Here is an 18,584-nt window from a genome sequence, read left to right on the forward strand (position 1 = left end):
CCCATCTCCCCATTATCCCCAGGTGGGGAACCTCAGCCGGACAGTGGAGAAGATCAATGGTGTGGCCCGCTGCCCCTACGACCCGCGCCACAACTCCACAGCCGTCATCTCCTCCCAGGGGGAGCTCTACGCAGCCACGGTCATCGACTTCTCAGGTCGGGACCCCGCCATCTACCGCAGCCTGGGCAGCAGACCACCGCTTCGTACCGCCCAGTATAACTCCAAGTGGCTCAATGGTAAGGAGATCCAGCCCCGGGGGGCTCCCCTGGTCCTAAGCCAGCCAGCCCACCCTGACCCCCATCAGTTTCCTTCCTGCCCAACCAGAGTGGGGCAGATGGTCGCCCAAGGACCACAGCATGTTGGAGAGGGACTGTGGATGAAATCACAGATGTCCTGAGGACCCAGAGCAGACAGAGGGCAGGCTACGAAGGGAGAGAAAGAGTTAGGAATTGATGAGGAGGAAAGGTTATGGGAAAGAAGAGATCGGAGGAGGGTGATTTGAGTTTCTTGCCCCTTGGAGTTGAATCCCTGCTTCTCCACTAACGAGCTGTGTGGCCTTGAGCAAGTACTTGACCTCTCTGTGCCACAATGGTCTCATCTGTAATATGGGGACGATCATAGTATATACCTCATAGCTTGTTAAGAGGACCAAACGGGTTAATGCATATAAAGTACTTATAACAGTGTCTGGTACACAGTGAGTGCTCAGTCATCCAAGTTAACTATTATTATAACTGCACTTTGCGTTGGAGGTGGGAACAGGGTTAGAGCCCCCAGGTCACCAAGCTGGTGAGGGGTTGTCAGGATGCCCATCTGAGGAAATGGAAGTAGTCGAGTACTCCCAACTCTGCCCCTTCCTCCCTCCTGGCCTGACCCACCCCTTGTTCCTCTTCTGCCCCCAGAGCCAAACTTTGTAGCAGCCTATGATATCGGGCTGTTCGCATACTTCTTGCTGCGGGAGAACGCGGTGGAGCATGACTGTGGACGCACCGTGTACTCTCGGGTGGCCCGCGTGTGCAAGAATGACATGGGGGGCCGGTTCCTGCTGGAGGACACTTGGACCACGTTCATGAAGGCCCGGCTCAACTGCTCCCGCCCGGGTGAGGTCCCCTTCTACTACAACGAGCTGCAGAGTGCCTTCCACCTGCCGGAGCAGGACCTCATCTACGGGGTCTTCACCACTAATGTGTGAGTCCCTGCCCTCCCCCCACCCCGGATGTCAGGAATGCGCTCTGAACTGCTTCGAAGCCTGATGGCTTTGGGCAGGTCCCTCTCTGAGCCCTTGTTTCTCTTTCTGTAAAATGGGGATTGCTGTGCCTTCTGCACGGGGTCCTCTGAGGATTTTGTGACTCGCTGCCTCCTGAGAGGTGAGCCCTTGTTCTGGGTTGCTGTGACGGGCAGGCCTAGGCCAGATATGAAGACAGTAAAAGGGGCTGGATTGTGGCTCCGGGAAGGAAGAACTTGCTGGTGATGAAAGGGAAATAGGCTGCCTTCAGTGAGGGGATGGCAGCCTCAGGAGGGTCCAGCAGCTTCCCGTCGGGGAGGCTCAGAGGGGACTCTTCACCCTTCCAACCTCAGGACTCCATGATCCTGCTAAATCGATCAGAGTCTTCTGGCAATCCCGACTGCCCTGGAAAACCCAGGCTGGGAATTAGAACCCCTTTTGTTTCCTAAGTGTGAGGAAGGGTAACCCTCATGGAGATCATGAGACCCTCCTTCCACAGCCTCTTCTGTGTAAAGGCTGGGCATTCAGGTGATTTTTTTATAGAGAATGCTGAATGGGCGGCAGAGACCAAGAAGCACATTTGTTGTACAGGACGCTGTGCTGGGTTCTTTGTAAGGACAGAAACATATGAAGCATAGAGTGGAGTTTGCTTACCTAGGGCCCCAGATAGCAGGCACTGGATGAGGGCCAGGTTAGCTACAGGAAGGATAGTCTAAGGGGGTGGACAGGGAGGACAGTAAAGCGGGGAAGCTGGAGCAGAGAAGCCATCCAAGCCAGGGGACAGACATGCAGCACAGCCCACACAGGCCATGAGCTGACAGCGGGGACTTAGTGACCAGCCCGCTGTCAGCAGCAGAAGGTGGGCAGCCGTGAGCACAGGGCAGGAGTCACTGCAGACGCATCAAGGGAAAATAGCATTAGTGTGGACTGCAAATTGTTTATATATTGTGCACCTTCACCATGCCCCAGGTTCTTGTCATGGTGGAGGTCAGGGGGATGGGGGACACACCAGTGGGCAAGAGCAGCCCTGACTCTGCCCATAAGGACCTTACATTCTCGAGAAGGGCCAGTTTTAACTGTAATAAATCCTACAGAGGGAAAGGGCAGTGTGCAGGGAAGCTGTGATCAGTGTGGAGGGTCGATGATCAGGGAAGGCTTCCTGTAGAAAGTGACATCTACAGGATGACTGGGAATCATCCTGTAGCTAGGGGAGAGGAGCGTTGCAGCCCGAGGGAACAACATGTGCAAAGCTTGGGGTGGGAAAAAAATGTTTGAGGAACTGAGAGGAGACCCGTGTGGCAGGAACCTGGCAGGTGAAGACGGGAGAGTCAGCCGAGGGGTGGGCATGGGAGGATTATGCCTGGAAGGGCCTTGTAGACTGCTTTAAGGGTTTTGATCTTTATCCTAAGAGTAAGGAGATGTTATTGGAGGGTTTGAAGGAGGACAGGGACTAGCTCAGATGTGCATTTTGTAACACTCACTCCAGCTGCTGTGTGGATAATGGATCGGAGGAGACTGGACGGGCTGCAGGGACAGTGCAGCATCCTGGAGGAGACAGTGGGGACTGCGACCAGGCAGAGGGGAGCGAAATGCACACATTTGGGAGAGGGACTGAGTGCAGAGAACAGCCCTGGAAACACTTGGTGTAGTGGTATCCTCTCTCCGAACTGCCCACATCAGACTCATAGAAACATCTGAATCCATGACTGAAAGGGATCTGAGAGGTCATCTGGCTGCAGGTGGTGGGCTGCAGCATAGATTACTGGTTTGGCAACGAAGTTGTTGTTGGGTTTTCTTTTTTTTTTTTTTTTTTTTTTGCGGTACGCGGGCCTCTCACTCTTGTGGCCCCTCCCGTTGCGGAGCACAGGCTCCGGATGCGCAGCCTCAGCGGCCATGGCTCACGGGCCCAGCCACTCCGTGGCATGTGGGATCCTCCCGGACCAGGGCACAAGCCCGTGTCCCCTGCATCGGCAGGCGGACTCTCAACCACTGCGCCACCAGGGAAGCCCTCTTTTTTTTAAATAAAATAAATAAAGCAGAATCGATCGGAATAAAAATATCAGAGTATAATGTATTTAGTAAGGGTACATATTGCTTCATGAAAATTCATTGCAAATATGTATGTATGTGTCCTACTGAGCTGTAATATAAAATATATTTCTTACAGTGGGCCAGGGACTAAAATGTTTGAAAACCATTGACTTTATTTGACCCTCCCACTGAATAAACGAAGGGGATGAGGAGGTAGCACAGAAGGATCTACCAGTGCTTCTCATCAGTGGGTCTTTCTTTACCGGAGGCTTTCCACGGTGTGAAAACCATGTTCCTCCTTCTGTGATACCCCTGTGGTGCGGAAGGAACCAGAGTCATCATAGGTGCCTAGTAAGCCTTGGAGCTGTGCCATGCTGTGATTTGACAGCTGGCCATGGGATTTAAGGGGAAGGTGCCAAGGCCTCCAGGGAAGGCAGCATGCCTCCATCTCTTGCCTTTCAGAAACAGCATTGCCGCATCTGCTGTCTGCGCCTTCAACCTCAGTGCCATCTCTCAGGCTTTCAATGGCCCGTTTCGCTACCAGGAGAACCCCAGGGCTGCCTGGCTCCCCATCACCAACCCCATCCCCAATTTCCAGGTACAGCTTCTCCTCCCCTTTCCCTCTCCTCACATACCACCCTCCCCCAGACTACCAACCGCAAGCTGATTCCCAACTACTTAGTGCAACCACCAAATGTGTCCCTGCTGATCTATGCCCATCTGTGGGGTCTGCGATGGTTCCCTAAGAGGGTGGTAACCTCAAGACTGTGGAGCAAGGAAGGGAGAGTGGGTGGGATGCAGAACAAGGGAGCCTGCTCTGAGCCATCTCTAAATATGACCCCTCGCCTCCAGAGAGGCAGGGAGGGTGGACCTCAGCTCTACTCAGTGTAGGGAATCAGGAGAGCAATCACAAGCTATCTGGCCAGAATTCAGGGATTTTTAGCTGGAGTTTGCTTGCAGTCTACCCAGTATGGGTACTAATGCCTGGAGGATCTCTGAGTGCCAGGAGTGGTCAGAGCCCAGCCATGGGTGGTGTGAGCATCCCCAGTGTGGAGAAGGGGAAGTAGCCATGGGACAGAGAAAACTGCAGATGGTTGATTTGCATATCCATCCAACTTCCTGACCAGGAGGCAGAATGGAGCAGGGTAAGACCTCAGGCTTTTCAGTAGTACAATCCTGACCCAGATCTAGCCCTCTCTGTGTCACCTTGGGCAAGTCACTCAACCTCCTTGAGCCTCTTTACCCTTATCTGGCACATGGGGATAATACCATCGACCTCATAGATACGTTGGAGGGTTGATATGCACCTGAGGTGGTCTGTAGAATGTAGTAGGTGCTCAATAAATGGTAGTTGCCTTCCAGCTTTGGTTTAGAAGGCATAAGAACCTTGAGCTGATAGGGACATGGGAGAAGGAAGGCAGGGCTTGGCCCAACATGGGGGAGGGGCACCTACAGCGACAGCATGAAATAACAGGACACTTGTTATCCACACTCATATGATCCGTTTCTAGATAATCCAGCCCCCCTTTCATCTTCCTTGTCCTCTTCTCCATCCCTGGTAGGTCCCTCATCCTGTCTTCCCAGCCTCATTTTCCCTTAGTTCCCAAAGATGAGACATCTTCCTGGAAGAGGGTGCAGGGCACTTAGCGGGGGATTTTGTGGGGCAGGGAGAAGGGATTGGAGAATCAGAGTCTGGGTTGCGAGGAAGGAGGGATACGGGACCGCGGCAGCCCGGCGGCTGGTCACGTGTGACCCGGTTCCCTGCCGCAGTGCGGCACCCTGCCCGAGGTGGGCCCCAACGAGAACCTGACAGAGCGAAGCCTGCAGGACGCACAGCGCCTGTTCCTGATGAGCGAGGCCGTGCAGCCGGTGACACCCGAGCCCTGTGTCACCCAGGACAGCGTGCGCTTCTCACACCTCGTGGTGGACCTTGTGCAGGCCAAGGATACGCTCTACCACGTGCTCTACATCGGCACGGGTGAGGCCGCCCCGCCCCGCCCCGCCGGCGCTCGGGGTGGGAGGGGGTTGAGCGGCAGGGTCTGGGCCGCGAGGTTCCGGGGCCTTTAAGGCCACCCTGATCTGGCCCCTCCAGAGTCCGGCACCATCCTGAAGGCGCTGTCCACGACGAGCCGCAGCCTCCGCGGCTGCTACCTGGAGGAGCTGCACGTGCTGCCCCCCGGGCGCCGGGAGCCGCTGCGCAGCCTGCGCATCCTGCACAGCGCCCGCGCACTCTTCGTGGGCTTGAGTGACGGCGTGCTGCGGGTGCCGCTGGAGAGGTGTGCCGCCTACCGCAGCCAGGGGTAAGCGGGCGCCGCGGGAAGGCGAGCGGGCGCCGCGGGAAGGCGCCGCCGGGAAGGCGGCCGGGCGGGTGCGCCTCCAGACGCAGATGCCTGCCGATCGCACTGGGAGCTGGCGCTTAAGAGATGGAGCTTTGGAGTCAGGTCGTCCTGGGATGGCGTTCCTGGCGCAATCTCCAGTTGTGTGCCTTTGGACAAGTCATTTAACCTCTCTGAACCTTGGTTTCCTCCTCATAAAATCTCTGCAGGGTTTTTGTGAAGGATAAGTGGGATAATCTGCCGAAACCACTTATCACTCACCTGGGGAATATATGTGTTGAGCAAACGGTGGTGGCTGTCGTTATCCCTGTTGTCAAGCCCACAGTTAGGGCCTGGTGGCCATCTCTAGACCGCGTGATTTACTCTCAGTCCCTTCAGTTCAGAGAGTGGTCTTTATCTTTGAAATCACAGCACTTGCTATGCAGATGTGAGGGCAGATAGGAGATGATACTTTGAGTCAGCCCCAAGTTTGCTTCTGTAACTTCCCCACTTAGAAGAGGCAGAAAGGCCTGGCATGGGTGGGTTGGAGGTGAGGAAACACGTGGAGATGGGACGTTGTCTTCCCAACAGCTTCTGCAATCAGTTCTCCATACCTTAGCTTCAGGTGGGTTCACAAATTTGGCAATAATGACATTGACGTTTAAGGGGGAAACAAAAGCCTATTCCAAAGCCAAATGCACATGCATCTCAGACTCCTAAGCATGTGAGGCTACCCTGAGCTGCACCCGTTCACTTTGGAGATAATTCAGAAACGGCCTTTAGCTGGCATAGCCACAGCCATGTGGGCTTCTGTGGCCTTTGCAACACAGGGACCTCCTGGCTGTGCCCATCTGTCCTCAAGATTTGGGAGACAAATGGCGTCCAGGCTGCCAAGGGTTGTTTTCCAGCCCCGGCGGAGTGTGCTGGGATCTGATCAGAGGCCTGGAGGGCCAGGGAGGAGGCTAGAAGGTCATGGTGTGACAGCGGGGAGTGGGGGGGAGGCGAGCACAGTGGGCAGATACCCAAGCTTCCCTCAGCCCCAGCACAGGGCTCCATCAGCAAAGCACCGAATGTTTGCGAAGCCCTCCCACGCTCAGAGCACTTCACGGGGCTGTCGCTGTGAGAAGAGGGAGGCAAGATGAAATAGGTCTGGAACACTCTCACTTCCCTCAGGGCTCTAGATGTCTGGCTGGGGAGAGAGACCTTGGCCTGAATCTGACATGTGGGGAGAGAATGGGGTATAATGGGAGGGACTTGCGTGGTGGAATTGGATGTACCTGGGACCCCATCTCAGCTTCGTCATCTGCCAGCTGTATGATATTGAGCAAGTTACTTACTTAACCTTTTGAGCTGTGGCTTTCTCCTGGGGAAAATAGGGGGAAATGTGACGAAGCAGATGGTATTTACTTTTGGCAGAGGAGCTGTAAGGATCGGGAATAATGCTCACGAAGTGCCTAGTCCAGCGAGTCATCATTGGTAGCTAGTGTCCTTATTCCTTTTTTATCTCCGCAAATGCATTTAGGGGCCCTCCAGTCTCCTGGGCTCTCTGGAGTCTCGGGATTTGTGACGCTGAATACAGACAGCACTGCTTGGCAATGAAGCATGGCATTTCTCTCTTATGTGCTTCTTTAACTGCTGTGTCATTATTAAACTTTTCACATGTACCGTGTTCTTTAAGAGGTTGTAAATCCTTGAAGGCAAGTCCAATGTCCCAGTATTTTTTATGCTCCACCAGGGGGCCATGCCCAGCCCCAGCCACAAAGTGGCCTGCTACACATGACTGATCCTGCAGTTGATTGATTGCTTGGCCTGAGAGCAGGCTGGTGCAGGAGAGGAGTGGGGAATGGGACTGGAAAGTGGATTGAGGCCAGCTGAGAATGCCAAGGGAGGATTTTGACTTGAATCCTGTGACTGGAGGCACTGAAGTGGTCTTTGAACGGGGGAGTGGTGTGATGGGCAGTGTGAATAGGTGTCTTACAAAGATCAATCAGACAGTGGCGAGCAGCATTGTCTTGGGGCAGATGGTTGGCCAGCGTGAGCTGCTGTGGCTCTAGGCCAGATATGACGTGATGGGGTCTGCAGTGGAACGAGAGGAGGGACAATGCCGGACGTTTCCCCATTCACGTGGTGCTGCAGACAGGGGACAGGGAGTTCGCGAAACGTGGCCAGGTGGAACAGCAAGGTAGACAGAGGTCAGCGCGGCATCTGATACTTTTGGTTTCCTGAGTTTGGGATAAGAGGCCTTGATATGTACAGTGGAAACCCTGCCATAAAGCTATAGGTGGATCTAAAATGTGCGGTCTCGTTACTGCAAAGTTCTAAAATGACCAGAGTAAGCCCGTGCTGCCAGCAAGCTGTGCGCTCCGGGAGTCTGGGAGCCAACTGCCCATCACACTATATCAGAATGTATGCTGTTGTGAGGCAGTTTGTCACGGGGTTTTACTGTGTCCCATGAGAGACCTTTCCTGCGTCTATCCTCATTCCTTCCAAAGCTGGCAGGAAGCTGAGGGTGGTTAAGCAGAGGCCCCTTCAGGCCCCCTCCTCTGTCCAGAATCCAGGTGCTTGTCTCCAGCACCCTCCTTTCACTCAGGCAAACCTCAGCCCCATGGGGCATGACCAGGACCCTGGCCTGGCCAGAGAGACTGGTGCTCACAGGAGGACGAGCAGAGCGAGTGAATGGCTGACTGGCTCTACAAAGCAGGTGTTTTATGCATGGAGAACTGCCCCCTTCCTCCTTCCAGCACGCCTTTCATGCTGCCCTGGAGGGAGGGGCCCCTTATTGCCAGCTTATCCCAACCTCCCTCCCTGGCAGGGGGTCTGGGCCCCGTTCCACTACCATCTTGAGTAATGGCCACTTGCTCCCAAGCTCCACCCTGGACAGCTCCCATTGTGAAACCCTTGCTACTGCAGTGCTGGAATCCGCCTGCTTGCACATTTCACCATCCATCTCTGTCCTGCTTTAGAGCCCATGAAATGAACCTGTTGCCTTTTGTAATGGCTGCTTGAGACACTGCAGTAAAAAAGACATGATGATATATTATTGGTCTGATGGCTGCTTTTATGAAAGGAACTCTAAACTGCCACCCACTCCTATAGTCAGAGACACTTTCACTCTCCTGTGCTTGGAGCTTTAATTTTCTTAAGAACATTCTCTGCTCTGGAAGCTCTGGAGTGGCCTTTGGCCAAAAGCAGCAAATGTGGAGAAGAAAAGAGCTCAGGCGCTGGTGCCAGGGGGGTCTCACAGGTCCCCTCAGGCGGCCAGGACTGGGGCAGGGCAGGGCAGGCGTGTCCATGGAGAATCTGGTCTCCTCTTTCTTCTCTGGGAGAATTGTGAGCAGGAGAGGCTGAGGGCAAGGGATCCTGAGTGAGGGGCTGGGGCCAGCATCTACTCTGTGTTTTTCTTCACTCTTTTCTTATCCTGTCATGGATTGGAAAGACAAGGCACTTCATCTCTTGGCTTGAGAACCCTGACAAAAGTGGCCCTGGAACAGTTCTAATGCTGTTCATTGCAATCACCTGAGGAGTGTTTCAAAGACTCTGGTACCTGGGCTTACTCCAGTCCAGAAGGCCCGGAAATAGGAGGGATTTTTGTTTCGTTTGCTTAAGCCTTTTAAAAGATCCCCAGGAGATTCTAATTTGTTGTCAAGACTGGGAACAACTGTTCTAGAACTGGTTAGGCCCTAGATGAAAGAAGTAGCACGAGGCAAATTGCATTCCTCCAGAATCTTCTGTTTTTATCTTGTGTAGATCAATTCAAATTATCTGCTCTCATCCATTCTCCCTACTGGCAGACATTTGTTTTTGATGGATAGAATCATATATATGTATATATTATTATTATTATTAATCACTCATCATGGCTAGTTTTTTTTTAAGCTATTTAATCTATGTTGCTTATAAAGTGCCGTATCAATGCTTCTAGAGTTTGATGCCCATTTCTGAGAACTGAGGGAAATACACTCAGGAGTGGGCTTTACTGAGTTCTGATTGGCTGAATCTGCTAGCAGCAAATTTGACCCAAATGTCAGCCAGTAAGCAGAACCTCAAAACCACAGGATGCTGAGACTACTTTTGCGCATGTATTGTATTCAGTCCTATGATGTCTAGTTTGATGTATTTGCTGGCGAAACACAGCTAAATCAAACCATTGATCCCAAATGAAAATACGAGCACCCGTACGTTGTATAATTCACACAAATTGTCCTTGAGAGAATAAAATGGAAACATAGTCTTGAGAAACAGATGAGTGTTCTGGATTCCCAGGTGGGCCAGGGTATGTTTACTGGGGTCCAGCGAGGCTGTCACTCACTGAAACCCCACGCATCACCTCCTTTATCGGAGGTCATGAGCGGGGGCTACTCTTCACTGCGGTGCGCAGGCTTCTCATCGCGGTGGCTTCTCTTATTGCGGAGCACGGGCTGTACGCATGCAGGCTTCAGTAGTCGTGGCACATGGGCTCAGTAGTTGTGGCTCACCGGCTCTAGAGTGCAGGCTCAGTAGTTGTAGCGCACGGGCTTAGTTGCTCCACAGCATGTGGGATCTTCCCGGACCAGGGCTCGAACCCGCGTCCCCTGCATTGGCAGGCAGACTCTCAACCACTGAGCCACCAGGGAAGCCCCACCCTCTTCTTTATAAGGTCTCTGTATAACCTCTTTTCTCTTTGGTCTATTGAACTCACTGAAAATAAAGAACTCACCTGACAGGTGACTTTGCCTGAAGTTTCAAGAGAAAAGAAAGATTCTATCCTGAAGATACCAAAAGGGGCAGCCCCTTGACTCCTTTGTGTATCCCTTTAGCCCTGGGCAGCCTTAGCCCCTTTGGCCAAAGGAAAATCCCTCTGCAGACTCATGTCATCGCATGGGCTCCCCCACCCTCTTTGTCATCCAGCACCTCCTTAACCCCAAACTTCTTCTGCTTTCTAACCTCCAGTTACTGCCTCACTCTCACTCTCAGTGCTCTCCTAGACCCTCTGTAGCAGGCCCACTGCTGTAGAGCAGCCAGACCTGGCCAGAGAGGGTGGAAATTGGCGAAAGGAGGCAGAAGGGACCCAGCGAATCCCCTGAGGTTGGCAGTGGGCTCTCTGGGTATTGGAGGGAACTTCCTTCAGGCTCCAGAATCTGATATTCTGTTTACTTAGCAACGGACAGCAAATCCTGATTCCACAATTCCCATATTGTTTTTCCCCTCCTTGGAGTCTTACCAGTAGAGATTTAACTCTTGTTGTTGTTGTTAAAAACTGTAGAGGATACAATGACTAAGTCAGAAGTAAAAAGGGAAGAGAGGAGCCTAGGTTATGAGAAGTGGGGGCTTTGGGACATGCATCAGCGTGTGAACCGTTACCTCTCCGGGCTCATTTGAGATAGAGCTGCCTAGGAAAAATGGGGACCTGGGATGTGACCCCTGGCTCATCCCAGCCTGAGCTCATTCTTATGATGCCCGTGCATTGGCCTCTGGGTCCTGCCGCTGAGCAGCACAAACGTGTGGATGCCCAGGTGACCCTGGACTATGCCCAGGTGTCCCCTGACCCTGCACCTGTGTTTTGAGGCACGGGCTCACGTTCACTCAGTGTGTGAAGTAAGACACAGCCTCCAGCTGGGAAGCAGGTCCATGGGGGAAGAGTGTGGTGGGGAGGTCTAGGTTCTAGCCTCAGTTCTGCCACGTACAGTTTGCGTGATCCTGGGGAAACGCCTGTTCCCTTCTCTGTGACTGTTTCTTCCGTTGTACAATGAAAAGGTTGTTTTATGGATCCCAGTGGTTCTCAGTCTGGCTCCCATTAGAATCACCCTCAAGCATTTTTGTTTTTTGCGGTACGTGGGCCTCTCACTGCTGTGGCCTCTCCTGTTGCGGAGCACAGGCTCCGGATGCGCAGGCTCAGCGGCCATGACTCACGGGCCCAGCCACTCTGCGGCATGTGGGATCTTCCCGGACCAGGGCACGAACCCGCATCCCCTGCATCGGCAGGTGGACTCTCAGCCACTGTGCCACCAGGGAAGCCCCCCCCCTCAAGCTTTTAAATCCCCAGCCCACCCACCCAGAAATTCTTGTCTGGGGTGGGCCCATGTATCAGTATTTTTAAAAAAGATCCTTTAGGGACTTCCCTGGTAGTCCAGTGGTTAAGACTGCACTCCCAGTGCAGAGGGCCTGGGTTCGATCCCTGGACAGGGAACTAGATCCCACATGCCTCAACTAAGAGCCCGCATTCCGCAACAGAGATCTCTCACGCCGCAACTAAGACCCGGCGCAGCCAAATAAATAAATAACTACTATTTTTTTTTAATGAAGGAAATTTTTTTAAAAAAAAAGTTCCTTTAGTGATTCTAATGTGCAGCCAGGGTTGAGAACCACTGGGCCAGATCATCTGTAAGGGCCTTTCCATCACTATAATCACAGTGTCTAGCAGGGAGGAACTACCTCTTTGGATTTCTGTTCACCACATCTTCACCTGTGGCCCTAGATGAGGACTGTGGGGCACCCAGACTCAGGGAAGGCAGTAATCTCTTGGCTAAGTGTGTGGGTTCTGGAGCACCATAGTATGAGTCCATGGTCGGCTCTGGGTTTCCTCCATGTAACATGAAGATAATAACAGTACCTTCTGCATTGAGTTGTTGTATTGAGTTAATTCATGCTTCTAAAGTGCTTAAAACGATGCCTGGCACACAGTAAGTACTCAGTGAACTTTGTTATTATTGTGGAGGACAACTGAATGAAAGAAGTGCCCAGAGGAGAGTGTCCAGGTGTATTCTTGGGATGCAGGTGATGGTGGGAGTCCAGTGGGCTTGAGTCTCTGGACCTCTGTCTGGCAGGGCATGCCTGGGGGCACGGGACCCGTACTGTGGCTGGGACGGGAAGCAGCAACGTTGCAGCACGCTTGAGGACAGCTCCAACATGAGCCTCTGGACCCAGAACATCACAGCATGTCCTGTGAGAACCCTTTTGTACCCCCCACCAGGGACCTCTTCCCCCGAATTCAGGCCCTGACTCTCCATCAGTGTCCCCACAGCCCTGGGACCTTGTACCTTCCCTGCCCCTGCCTTGTGTGACAGGGTCCTGCTCCTGGTGTGTGTCTTCAGGTGCGAAATGTGACTCGGGATGGGGGCTTCGGCCCATGGTCACCATGGCAACCGTGTGAGCACTTAGATGGGGACAACTCAGGTTCTTGCCTGTGTCGGGCCCGGGCCTGTGACTCCCCCCGACCCCGCTGTGGGGGCTGTGACTGCCTGGGGCCAGCCATCCACATTGCCAACTGCTCCAGGTATGTGAAGACGCAGGGCTTGCTGGCGGTGGCCTTGGAATGGGGGAGGGGGGATGGAGGGAACGGGGCATCCCCAGCCAGCTGTTTGCACTAAGGGACAGAAAACACTTCAGGGCTGTGCAGGGCACTGGACAGGTGGCTGATGTCTGAGGCAGGAAACATGAGCCCTGGGAGAGTTTCCACTCCAGTGGGAGAGAACTTTCTGCCTTGCGGTGCTCTTCATACAAAGAGGCGTGGAGGTTATCCCTAGCCAGATCATATCCTCAATAAGCCTTGCAGTCCCAAACAGGATAGCATGGGATGGTTGTAGCTACCTAACCACTCTGAGCTTCTCTAAATGAGGGTTACAGTGCCCACCCTGAAGGTTGTTGGGAGGGTTAAATGAGATCATATTATATATATATTTAGAGAGAGAGAGAAAGAGAGAGCTTGCACACTGCCTACTACCTGAGGACTCCCTAAAGTGATTAAAAGAAATAACCCATAATTCTTGACACTCTTAAAATAATTTTATATACACTACATTTATTAATTTAACCATCACAACCTCATGGTGTAGGAATACAATCATTATCCTTACTTTAAAGATAAGAGTATGATGAGGCACAGGTGGTTTTGGTAATTTGCCCAGCCTTAAACAGCCAGTAATTGGTAGTGCCAAAATTTGAAAATTAGGGGCAAAGGAGACAAGAGTGGGTGGTGTCTTGAGGTTGGAGCAAAGCATGTGCAGTAGAACGGGGGAGAGAGCATGGGTTTGAATACCAGGGTCTGCCAACCAACAAGGCTGAAACAAAGGTTGCAGATGGCAAAGGCCTTCTCTAGAGAATATGTCCTTTTCCCCTGCGAGTAGAGGCCATGTGGGTATATCTTTGTGCTCTAACCCTAAGCACAGCCTGATATATGGAAGAAGGCTCTCAATGCATGTTTGAGGAGTGAACAAATGAATGAATAAGTCATTCCTGAGAAGGCCTGGTTAGGAACTATCTCCTGTCAATCGCACTTCCTGACAACAATACAAAATCCACCTGTGCAGATGTGATTAGATCTGAGAAGCTAGAGCTCAGAGGGTCATTTGTCTCTATCCCCTCCGGCCCCACCAGGAACGGGGCGTGGACACCGTGGTCATCGTGGGCCCTATGCAGCACCTCCTGTGGGATTGGATTCCAGGTCCGCCAGCGAAGTTGCAGCAACCCTGCTCCACGCCACGGGGGCCGCATCTGCGTGGGCAAGAGCCGGGAGGAACGGTGAGCTAGGGCGTGGCTGTTGGTTTCTGCGACAAGCCAGCCCCGAGGTCGCCGACTTCCCGGGCCCCCTAGAAGGTGGCCTGGATTCTCCAGGTGGTCCAGTGGACCCTCGTTTTCCCAGTCTTGCAATCTCAGTGACCTCTCATAGGGAAAGGGGTGCCCGTTCCCTAGAGTAACGACTCCTCCCCCTCTCCCCGTCAGGTTCTGTAACGAAAACATGCCTTGCCCGGTGCCCATCTTCTGGGCATCCTGGGGCTCCTGGAGCAAGTGCAGCAGCCACTGTGGGAGCGGTGTGCAATCGCGGCGTCGGGCCTGTGAGAACGGCAACTCCTGCCCGGGCTGCGGCGTGGTGAGGGCCGGGCCGGGGGCGGACGCGGGATGCCTGGACCTCGAGCCAAGGGGAGTGCAGAGAAGGGGCGGGGGGCGGAGCGCGGGACAGGCCTGGGGCTGCGAGGCTGTGCAAGAGCACCAGTCCTCCTCCCAAAGGAGTTCAAGACTTGCAACCATGAAGGCTGCCCCGAAGTGCGGCGCAACACGCCGTGGACGCCCTGGCTACCGGTGAACGTGACCCAGGGCGGGGCGCGGCAGGAGCAGCGCTTCCGCTTCACGTGCCGCGCGCCGCTGGCCGACCCCCACGGGCTGCAGTTTGGCCGGAGGAGGACGGAGACCCGAACCTGCCCCGCGGACGGCTCTGGAGCCTGCGACACGGACGGTACAGCCCTGCGTCTCCCCACCCGCCACCCTCCCTCCCAGGCCCAGAGCGATGGGGCGGGGCCGGGAGTGAGAGCTAGGGGAGGAGGGGGCAGGGAGGGGATGTGCGGTTTGGAAGAAGGGGGGAGGCGTTTGGGCTGCCGTGGGAGCCCTCTGTGGCTGAGGCCAGCCCCCCTGTATCCCCCCAGCCTTGGTGGAGGAGCTCCTGCGCAGCGGGGGCACCTCCCCGCACACGGTGAGCGGGGGCTGGGCCGCCTGGGGCCCGTGGACCTCCTGCTCCCGAGACTGTGAGCTGGGCTTCCGCGTCCGCAAGAGAACATGCACAAACCCGGAGCCCCGCAACGGGGGCCTGCCGTGCGTGGGTGACGCTGCCGAGTACCAGGACTGCAACCCCCAAGCTTGTCCAGGTAACCCTCCACTAAGGAATCTTGGCCCAGGGAACCCCTCGCCCAGGGAACCCCCATCGGGGAGACTCCCAGGCCTCCCCAGGCTACAACTAACTCCTGCTTGGAGACCTCTCCTCCCTGCCAACTCTGTACAGGGCCCCCAGAGCAATTTTCTGCCCTGAACATGGACACGGCAGCTACTCGCAGGGACCAGGGCATTTCCTCACCCTCCGTGTCGCTGTTTTCTCTCCTTTAATGGGTTAGCTAGACAAGGAGCTTGATTTGAGGCGAAGTTGGTTTTTGGTGTCCCCTCTGCAGCCTGCATTTCTCCTGCCACCCCTGAGGGGAGGGGGACTCCCTAACAGTGGACTGTAGGGCTGGGTCAGGGCCGATGTTGAGGGCAGTGTGGCCCTGAGAGGCCTAGCCTGGGTTGGGGTAGAAGACTGTCTTGGGCCATGCCTGCACCTGCAGCCCCTCTTCACCCACCCCATCGCCTTGCAGTGCGGGGTGCCTGGTCCTGCTGGACCTCTTGGTCCCCATGCTCAGCCTCCTGCGGTGGCGGCCACTATCAACGCACCCGTTCCTGCAGCAGCCCCGCCCCCTCTCCGGGCGAGGACATCTGTCTCGGGCTGCACACGGAGGAGGCGCTGTGTGCCACACAGGCCTGCCCAGGTACGAAGTGCATCTGGCAGGGCCTGGGGAGCAATGCGGAGCCTGCGCATCCCCACTAAGGGGGTCTGGGTGGTTAACCTCATCCCAACCCACAACACACAGAAGGCTGGTCGCCATGGTCTGAGTGGAGTGCGTGCACAGAGGATGGAGTCCAAAGCCGTGGCCGGTACTGCGAGGAGCTGGTCCCTGGGCCCAGCACTTGTGCTGGAAACAGCAGCCAGAGCCGCCCCTGCCCCTCCAGGGAGATGCCCGGTAGGTCTCGGAGCCAGCGCCTTCACACCAACCCTTCCTGCCCCGAGCCCCAGCTTCCTTCCCCTTCTGAAGTATCCGGGAGATGCCCGGTAGGTCTCCGAGCCAGCGCCTTCACACCAACCCTTCCTGCCCTGAGCCCCAGCTTCCTTCCCCTTCTGAAGCATCCTGCGGGGTGCAGGATGAAATGCCGGGGTGGGAGGTTCGCACACTTTGGGCCTTTGCACTTCCTCATTTGACGGATGGGCCTACCTTTCTCAGAGGTGGGGCCTGGGGGGAGACCAAGGGAAATGAAGGTCCCCAGGTGCAGTCCCACAGGTCGGCGCTGACCCAGGGGTCCTCCGAGACACACACCAACACACACCGCCCTGGAGGGACTCACGTCCTCTGCTCCCTGCCTCTTACACCCACTCTGCTTGTCTTCCTGCAGTGATCCTGCCTGCCTCCAGTGTGGATGAGACCACTGGCTGTGGAGGTAAAAGGAACCTGCCCCACCTCATGACGATCCACGCCCTCCCCCCTCCCCAAGGAGGAGACCCACCTACTCTGAAACCTGGAGTCTCTCCACTTCTCGCTCCAGACCCACAAACGTTGTTGAGGTCCCGCACTGCTTTAGACCACGTGTAGGAGAGTCTGGGCAATTCCATCCATGCCCCTCAGCTAAGAAGTGGTGGTCAAGTCTGTATTCAAGAAGAGTCACCCAACTCCACACCACTGGCTGCCTCCTCCGACCCAAGCCACAGGTGGTCCTGTGAGACAGGCCCCTGGTGACAGGCCACGCAACCTTCCTGTTTCTGATGACCCTGGCTTCAAAGCCCTTCCCTTTATGTCTCAGGGCCTCCTATTGGGGGGCAGTTGGGGGTCTTCACAGTGGCCCTTTCCTTACCTCTTGTCTCTTCCCTCTCCCAGCGTTCAGTCTCCTCCACCTGGTGGCCACAGGCATCTCTTGCTTCGTGGGCTCTGGGCTGCTGACCTTGGCGGTGTACCTGTACTGCCAGCACTGCCGGCACCAGTCCCAGGAGTCCACGCTCGTCCATCCTGCCACCCCCAACCACCTGCATTACAAGGGCGGGGGTGCCCCCAAGAATGAGAAGTACACACCCATGGAATTCAAGGTGGGAGTCCTCTCGGAGAAGCAGAGGGCAGGGTGAAGGGTGCAGTGGTCCTGGTCCTACGCAGGACATAACTAGGCTGGGCACTCGGGAGAGAGCAGTGGCATGGTGGGCAGAACACTGTGTCAGCAGCCAGACGTTCTCTCATTGACTGGCTCCTGACTTCCTTGCTCTGGCCTGTCCTCTTTCCCCGTCTCTCCCTTCACCCCTTCCTCTCTTGTTCTTTCCTTCTCCCACAGACCCTGAATAAGAATAACCTGATCCCCGATGACAGAGCCAACTTCTACCCATTGCAGCAGACCAATGTGTACACGACCACCTACTACCCGAGTCCACTGAACAAACACAGCTTCCGGCCTGAGGCCTCACCTGGACAACGGTGCTTCCCCAACAGCTGATACCACTGTCCTGGGGACTTGGGCTCCTTGCCTTCCTAAGGCACAGAGCAGGTGGAGGTGGGACGGTGGAGCCAGTTTGGTTTTCTCCCTCTGCACTAGGCCAAGAACTTGCTGCCTTGCCTTGTGGGGTCCCATCTGGCTTCAAAGAGCTCTGGCTGGCGGTGACCATGGGGGAAAGGGCTGGCTTCAGGCTGGCACACGGCTGCAGTTCCAGCTCAGCCCGGGTCTCTCATGGCCTCCTTGGAACCCACCGTCATGCTGATCTCCCCTCCCATGTCTGGGCTGTGGACCTACTAGGCGTGTGAGGGAATTGGAGAGTGGAGATGGCAGGAGGGCAGGCTTTTAGGTTTGGGTTGGAAATGACAGCCCGTGTAGCTATCAGGGGCCGAGTGTGCCCCTCTTTGGCTGGCCCCAGGAAGGGCCTGGGCTACATCCTGATTATCTCTGAAAGAAACTAGTCAAATGATCCCAGTAGGTCTGGATTCTCTGCCCAGGGCTGGGTCATTGTGGTGCTGCCCCAGTGTGACATGGGGACCAAGGCTGGAGCAGGTTGTCCACCTTTGCCTAGCAGTCTGTGCTTTACCCAGCGACATCCCTCTGGTCAGAGGCAGTGAGGACTGGGGGCTGGAGACTGATCTGTGCTGAGAAGTCCTTTAATCTGGGCTGGCACATTCCTCGGCCTTTCAATCAGAGTGCACGAAAGGTGACCCAGGAGGAAGGGAGGTGGGAGGCCAGTGGAGATGGCTTTCCAGTTGCTGCTCAACAGAGCTGTTGGCTGAGACCCGCGTGGGAGTCTCTGCTGGGCCCTCATCTGTTCAGGAACGCACACATGTACACACACAATCACAATCTGCCGCAGCAACAAAAAGGATGTTGGGCTGTGGCATTATTAAAGATGATATCCAGTCTCCAAATGTAACGTCGTCTTCGTGCATATGTGTGTGGGCTCCTCTTGGCCCGGTCTGGTCAATTAGAGCAATGCACTGGGG

The 18,584-nt window shown here is 55.0% G+C and overlaps 1 protein-coding gene across 1 annotated transcript in view; it reads left to right on the forward strand.

The window, feature by feature from the left end:
- The window catches only part of SEMA5B (semaphorin 5B), a 117,671-nt gene extending 99,812 nt beyond the window's left edge, over window positions 1-17,859 (forward strand). Inside the window, exons 7-22 of the mRNA XM_079922312.1 lie at window positions 23-236; window positions 903-1,188; window positions 3,719-3,854; window positions 5,027-5,234; window positions 5,349-5,556; window positions 12,375-12,492; window positions 12,642-12,823; window positions 13,924-14,067; window positions 14,269-14,416; window positions 14,554-14,779; window positions 14,967-15,185; window positions 15,666-15,836; window positions 15,939-16,088; window positions 16,516-16,560; window positions 16,995-17,200; window positions 17,437-17,859. Of these exons, the coding sequence (XP_079778438.1) occupies window positions 23-236; window positions 903-1,188; window positions 3,719-3,854; window positions 5,027-5,234; window positions 5,349-5,556; window positions 12,375-12,492; window positions 12,642-12,823; window positions 13,924-14,067; window positions 14,269-14,416; window positions 14,554-14,779; window positions 14,967-15,185; window positions 15,666-15,836; window positions 15,939-16,088; window positions 16,516-16,560; window positions 16,995-17,200; window positions 17,437-17,595 (2,820 nt within the window). The 3' untranslated portion in view covers window positions 17,596-17,859. The remainder of the gene's footprint in view (window positions 1-22; window positions 237-902; window positions 1,189-3,718; window positions 3,855-5,026; window positions 5,235-5,348; window positions 5,557-12,374; window positions 12,493-12,641; window positions 12,824-13,923; window positions 14,068-14,268; window positions 14,417-14,553; window positions 14,780-14,966; window positions 15,186-15,665; window positions 15,837-15,938; window positions 16,089-16,515; window positions 16,561-16,994; window positions 17,201-17,436) is intronic.
- The last annotated feature ends 725 nt before the right edge of the window (window positions 17,860-18,584 follow it).

The sequence above is a fragment of the Stenella coeruleoalba genome, assembly GCF_951394435.1.
Source record: "Stenella coeruleoalba genome assembly, chromosome: 5".
NCBI classification, from domain to species: domain Eukaryota; kingdom Metazoa; phylum Chordata; class Mammalia; order Artiodactyla; family Delphinidae; genus Stenella; species Stenella coeruleoalba.